Source organism: Silurus meridionalis, chromosome 2 (genome assembly GCF_014805685.1).
Source record: "Silurus meridionalis isolate SWU-2019-XX chromosome 2, ASM1480568v1, whole genome shotgun sequence".
Taxonomy (NCBI): Eukaryota; Metazoa; Chordata; class Actinopteri; order Siluriformes; family Siluridae; genus Silurus; species Silurus meridionalis.
In genome coordinates this window covers 34,241,039-34,248,184 of record NC_060885.1, presented here as the reverse complement: position 1 = coordinate 34,248,184, position 7,146 = coordinate 34,241,039, and the positions used below count along the sequence as shown (strand labels likewise).

Sequence of the window (7,146 nt, the reverse complement as noted above, 5' to 3'; positions counted from 1 at the left end):
AGTGAATCCTGATCATGACTGGCAGGCAGAAAGCAGGATTCGAACCCTGAACCCCAACCAAAGCATGACACCTGATTTAACCCACTGGACCATCAGAGAAGACAGGCCAGGAAGTTTGTTTAGAGCAGGTCTATCTACCTTTAAACCATCAACACACGAATATAAAGCTAAAGAAAGATTTAGGAAGCAGGAACATAACCGACATCGCAACTAGCAGGATTCAAACCCTGATCTTCACCATCAGCGAGGAACCGGCCTTAATCTGATGAACCATGGAAGAGATCAGCCTGGGATGCATGTTTAGATGAGGCAGAAGCCTTAACCCACTGAGCGACCACAGAAGTGCTTTTTTTTGGTGGGGTTATCTTTCATTTAAGACCAGGAAATCAAGAAATTAATCCAACACAGAATTGGAATGTTTTCAGAGTGGACAAGGTCCAGAAGTTTTATTTACCAACACAGAAACCACCAGCTCGAGCAGGAATCAAACATCCTCGTGGGGACCCTGACATTAACCCACTAGGCTATCACATCCATCCCTCTATCTATCTATCTATCTATCTATCTATCTATCTATCTATCTATCTATCTATCTATCTATCTATCTATCTATCTATCTATCTATCTCTCTCTCTCTCTCTCTCTCTCTCTCTCTCTATCTATCTATCTATCTATCTATCTATCTATCTATCTATCTATCTATCTATCTATCTATCTATCTATCATGATGTGAGGTCCAGTTAACAGCTAAAACAGGTAGAAGTAATAACTACTTTTTACTTAAGTACATGTCTGAGCCAAAACTTTCACTTGAGTAAAAAAGTTTAATCAGTTCTTCAAATTTTACCCGAGTATTTTAAACATGAGGATCTGTACTTCTAAAAGATTTGTGTACTTTTGCCACCTCTAAACTTGAGATATATTAGATATTAGTATATTTTATTAGGAAGAATATTTTATAGGACATGTACAAAATCTAAACAAAGGTATGAAATGTGATGTAGCTTCATGTATTTTCAGTACAGTTTGAATAAAATCAAGCTTTTTGTATTAACATATGTACATGTATATATTTGTTTGGTCAAAGTACATTTTATAGCGTTGAACAGGGGGAAATTAATGAATGATGTTTACTCTCTTTACTGCAATTCAGTCGTTTTTTTTTCTCTGTAATTTTACTTTTTTCTTAAGTATGTTTTGTTTGAAAAAGTGTATTAACTACATTTAAAATAATCTCTCACATTAGACTGGTCATAGAGTGTGTGTGTGTGTGTGTGTGTGTGTGTGTGTGTGTGTCCGGGGTCAATGTGCAGACTATTGCAGATATTGTGTACAGTATGATAAATTCTTCTTCTTTAAGATGGTGAATGTTTTCACTTGTAGTTCTGCACAGCACTTTAAAGCAGAGGTGAGTTTCTGAAATGAATTAGTAATAAAGGAACACGCACTCGAGGGTAGGAGCGGTGAAATATTACAGCACTGAATCACAAAAAAACCCCATAAATATGTTTATTGTTTCTGTTTGCCATCTGAATTCACCTGCCACTGCCCTCGACTATTAAAATTCTTTACCTGTTTAAGATACAGTACATGTTTACATACTTTAATTCAGGCAATTTTGCAGTCATTATTATTAAATGTGTTGGACGTTTTTGTTTTTATGGAAGATTGCTGATGATTTGTATGGTGGGAGTGGAGCATTGTGGTGGGAGATCAGAGACATAGGGGTGACAATACCAATATTACCCAGGATTCCAAAAGCAAGAAACTGCCCTGTTTTACAGAGAGAGAGAGAGAGAGAGAGAGAGGGAGAGGGAGAGGGAGCGAGAGAGAGAGAAAGGGAGGGAGAGAAAGAGGGAGAAAGAGAGACACAAGGAGAGAGGGAGAGACACAAGGAAAGAGGGGGAGAGAGAGAGACACACACACACAAAGAGAGAGAGGGTGGAGGGAGAGAGAGAGAGAGAGAGAGAGAGAGGGGGTATGGGGATGTGTATTAGAAAGGTTGCCAGGTGCAGGTCCCAACCCGGACCAGAAACAGATTTGTCATATTGTCACTTTAATTTAGCGAATCTTTGTGATCTTAAAGCTAAAAGGTGGTTACATTACAGACCCAGCGGTTTATTTCTTTTTTGGCTTCCAGTTCAGTGTCGATCTGCTCAGCGTCCACCTTCACCTGCACACCGGGAAGTCACGTGACCAAACACGCCACCTGTGCACTGCCTGAACTGAGACTCGTGTTTTTTCGTGTTTTTGTAGCGGCGCTGAATAATCGCACTGTTCTCAGAAAGTGTGTCCACGTGCACTTGTTTATTTCATTAAATCGCGACATTGCGATGCGATACAATTAATCGTGGAGCAGTAATTTCGGTGTTGGTGAATTCCTGGATCAACACCAGCATGATGTTCTGAAGTGAAATGAAACACGGACCAGTGCATTTGAAATATAAAAATACTGCTAAGTTCACAGATTTGGCAAAGGGCTACAAAAACACTCATAAATAATTGAACTCTTGGATCATTTGTAAGAATAAAATGCAAAAAAAAAGTCCCACAGGGAATCTTAGTCAACGAATGAGTTTCATTCCTCAGGTAGACCGAGGGCTAAGAGAACCGGAAGTCCAGCTCCGACCACCAGAGTGACGCTTTCCAGTACACCGAGTCCTGTGTGATGGAACGCTCCTGTTCCCGCGTGGTGGTGAACCGGACCGGACCGCTGCTGCCCTCTGCTGTTAATCTCAGGAAGAACATGCACCGTAGCCACGTAGAGGAAAGTCCCAGCAGAGACCAGCATGCCAATTCCTGTTGCACTGAGTCTGTGTTCTGATGATCCACCAGTCTGCATGGGTTCAAAAATTAATGATTTAGATGAGTAATGTGTAGATGATCCTTGGGACACGGATTCGTATCTAATCGTGTGGTTTCTCTGAATCTACCATGACATCACTATTTGCTAAACTAGCAAAGATACGTTATGTACCGAACCACATGTGAAAAGGACAAATGAAAAAACAAACATTATATTTTTACAGATGAGGCAAACTTCCTCGTTCCATCTCTTCCTGCAGAAAACAGACAGAACGTGTTTGTCCTGTTAGATGTCTCACCGCGATTAGGATGAAGTAGGTGCAGATTGCCGTCAGAGGTGCTGCACAGGAAAAAGCCAGCAAATGCTTCTGAACTGTGCTTTTCTCCAGACCTGCATGCATGAGAAATGAGACGAGGCCGAATGCAGCAGGGGCCTGGAAAAAAAAAAGTGAAGCAGGATGATGTCAGAGTTCGACCCAAATTTCAGATTACACAAACAAAATAGTTCTTGAGTCTGAGCTTCTCACTAACGTCTACATCGCTGCTTTTACAAACGAGTTTGTCTTTATAAATATTCCATCAGGGCTAAAAAATGTAGACTGAAAATCACAAGAAATAAAAGCAAAAGAAGATAAATTTCATCCTATGAAGGACAGAAAAGCTTTATCAAAGGCAGACATGAGTATGCCCAGTGCAGTATGTTCTGACTCTCACCAGCTCTCATTTAATAGAAATAAAAACCCTTGCATTTATTTACACAAATCCTGTATTCACAGGCCACTAGTTTTCTCTCAGTTCAAAAGACCTGACGCTCAATTCCTCAATTTAAAATGATGTATTTAAGTTCATTATAGGAGGATTTTGGATGGTGATTAAGGTCTTCTTACCTTGTGTAGAATTACAGCAAAGAAGACAATGACCTGAACTGACACTTGAGATGATGCAACAGCTGCACCTAGAGCCATACCATCAGCTACAAATACACAAAGACACACAAATACACACCTCATCAACCACCAAACTGGAAACATGTCTTTGTATTAAAAAAATACCCTCACGGATCACTTTAATAGGGAAACTGTACACCTGCTCTTTCTTTATTTTTGAGTCAAACATTTACATCAAAGCGAAACAATCAATAAAACCCTCCAGATACAGATCCTGAGCTTTGGGTATATTTCACATCACACCTCAGCTGTTGTCGTTTATCTGAAAGATTTGTCCGTTGTGCTTCCACCTGGAGGACTGGCTGGAAGAATCATCGTGTTTCTATTAAAGTGACTGGTGAGTGTAGATAATCACATAAAACAACATATATGCTGTAACTGAACATATGCATGGAGCAGAAATTAGAAATAAAGTAAGTGAACTCTATTGAGCTCCTTTTTTATCTACAGTATGTAGGAGATTAACACAAATGGAGATGTAATTAACAGGTTTTTCTACAAAGTGTGTGTTTTTTTTCTCTTCAGCTCAGATTTAAACATCAGTGTACAATTAGAACGAGGTTAATAAAAGTAAAGCAAAAACAGAAAAAGCTAAATTGAGTCATAGTAATAAGAAATTGTCCGATTTTGTAACTACTGCTGTGGCCGTTATCGTTTCTTCCTGTTACACAGAATCAGACCCAGACTGCAAACCCAACCCACTGCACACTCATCAGGAAGTGTGCTTTATTTTTGCCAAGTCTAATAAGGAAGTGAATATTTGTCAATACCTGCTGCGTGAATGAGGAGACCCAGAGTCGCAGTGGTGCTGCCGCTGTATCCGCTCGCACGTGAGACTAGAACGTGAGAGATTAAAGAAATGCTGTTTGAGATTGAAACAAACTGAACCTTCTGGAACCCCATTCTGATATTTCACAATACAACATATTTAAAACTAAGCATAAATACCATAATGTTACACTTTGGGTAATGATTCAGTGCTTTTAATTATTTTACAGGCTTAAAAACCATCTAATGATTAAATGCTCTGGTGTTATAGCACGAGCTTGTGCACAGTTACCATGTGCAGAGCAGTACTCAGCAATCTGATCCACCACAAACATCAGTGTGAACCCCAGGACCAGTGAAGCTCCAATGAAGACGTGCGGACGCAACCGTTTCTCTGAAGAAGGCTTGAGAGCAGAAATCGAATCCGAGTTGTTTCGCTCAGCTGTTGCATCCGAGCAAAACGAACCTGCAGGATGAAATGTGTGTAGAACATGAACAAATATTTAATATATAGAGATGTACAATTATTTCTCAAATGATCCTCTTTATGAGACAGTAGGAGCAACAATAACCCCTGGGATATAATGTTATCAATCAGTAGCAGTGTGGAACTTTTTATTTAGGTACGAACTCATGCCGAGTTTAAGACTGCGGTGTTGATTCATGAACAAAGTGTAGATGATGGACAGGGGATGGAAAAAGTTGTTTATTTCTTGGGGCTCAGTGCTCACAGGAGCAAGAGCATGAGAGGAGCACTTCCTGATGTTTTTACAGTTTGCGTTATAAACTAGGCTTCTGAGATACGATATAATCAGATGAAGGTATTCTGGCATTTTAATAAGTACAGTTAGATTTGATCTGGATCAGTGATTATGCTGTAAGTAATATGGATTACCTCTGGATGACCCCTCCAGTAGCTCCACCCCTTCCGGAATGATAATCGCGAGGGCGGTGCCACATAGAAGCCCCGCCCCAAACACAGTAATAAACTGCTGTTTCTGCTGTAGGATGTCGGTAAGTGTTTTAACAGTTAGGTTTTTTTTTCTTTTCCAAAAGTCATAAAAGGTACAAACAAATAGCATTCATTATATTTGTACTTTTAATTAATACAGATTTGTATAGTTTTATAAAGTACATGCAAATCCAAACATTCTATATAACATGAATATGTAAATAACTGTAAAACCTGCACATTTCTAAACTCCTTTAGAGTTTGTGATCAACCCAATTATAAAGTAATAAACTGTTAATATGGACTATAAACATTAAAGCAGAAATGATCAGTGGGTTAAATAAGTATTAGAGTATTAGAGTAAAGACAGACATGTTTTTCCATTTCTTTACAGAGGTGATAAAGATGACATGGTTTGTTATTACCTGGGAAAAGTTGACCAGTAATGGAATGAGTCCGAGCAGAAAACATCCCACAAACATCGCGAGAGAGATTAATAACACAGCCACGGCTCCGTCCATCGCCTTCACCGCTTCCTTCTCCTGAAGTTCACTGCAAGAACCTTTGATCACATTAAAATGTCTGAATCCTCACACACAGCTCCAGTGCGGACTGTGGAGCATGTTAGACATGAACTGTAAGCCCTCGTGATGTTGTCACGCACGTTCAAACTTTCCACGTTGCACTTTTTGTCAAAACTACAGTACTTTTAATACCAAAAACGCCATCTACTGGAGGAGTCAAGGAACTGCATCTATGACGCAGGGTTTCTAATGGCAAATCACGAGATTGCAGGAGGGAACCAAAGCAATACATCATAATAGTGTCAGTGACACCACTATTAATACTACTAACTCATAGCAATGATAACATTTTGATTCAACAGGGCTTACAGATCACATCTAACATGCTCCACAGTCCGCACTGGAGCTGTGTGTGAGGATTCAGACATTTTAATATGATCAAAGGTTCTTGCAGTGAACTTCAGGAGGAGGAAGTGAAGTTGAGCAGGTGATGTTTTTTTGGGAGCATCATTCAAACATTTTTGGAAGGGCCACGTTTTCAGGCAAAAGTCATCTCACTTTTTGGATTCACCACCAGAGAGATGCACTATAGTGAGAATAATTTATAAAATGTAAAAAAAGAAAAAAAGAAAAAACAACACTCAAATTTGAGCAGTCAAAGCTGATTTTATTGTTTTAAGGACATGGAAGGCTCTGAAGTAGACATTATAAAAAAGATTTCTGAGGAATAAGCTACAATAGAAAACTTTGCAACTGGTTTGCATTCCATAGCGGTCACAACAAAAGAGATGCGTAGTGTTCTTGATCAAAAAAACGTAATTGTACATATTTGAGCTGTACACGTGTCCCTAAATGCCACAGTTTAGTAGTGTTCATGAGAGCAGTGCAGTGCCGGTCTATATGCACACAAAAATGTTCCAACAACTCCACTTTAGTCAAATAGTGGTCTTCTGTTTCACAGAAAAACTGGAGGGAATGAAATAAATATCATCTCAGGAACAAAGAGAACCGTCGACAGAGATGTGTGCGTAAAGTGCAACCTCCGCAATTTGACCATCATCATCATCTTCTACAGGGTCCAACATCACCCAGAGGTAAGACAACAATCAGAGAACCTTAGGGGTTTTATTAACCCAAGGATTACAGTGTT

At 39.5% G+C, this 7,146-nt stretch overlaps 1 protein-coding gene across 1 annotated transcript; it reads right to left on the bottom strand.

Annotated features, from left to right (window-relative positions):
* Window positions 1-2,287: 2,287 nt before the first annotated feature.
* LOC124401230 (zinc transporter ZIP9) lies at window positions 2,288-6,350 on the bottom strand. Its single transcript, XM_046873341.1, has 7 exons — window positions 5,898-6,350; window positions 5,416-5,521; window positions 4,813-4,986; window positions 4,523-4,588; window positions 3,693-3,778; window positions 3,105-3,239; window positions 2,288-2,836 (listed from the first exon to the last, which is right to left on the bottom strand). Exons 1-7 carry the CDS (start codon window positions 5,991-5,993, stop codon window positions 2,579-2,581), a joined length of 921 nt encoding a protein of 306 aa, XP_046729297.1. The 5' UTR covers window positions 5,994-6,350; the 3' UTR covers window positions 2,288-2,578.
* Window positions 6,351-7,146: the final 796 nt, after the last annotated feature.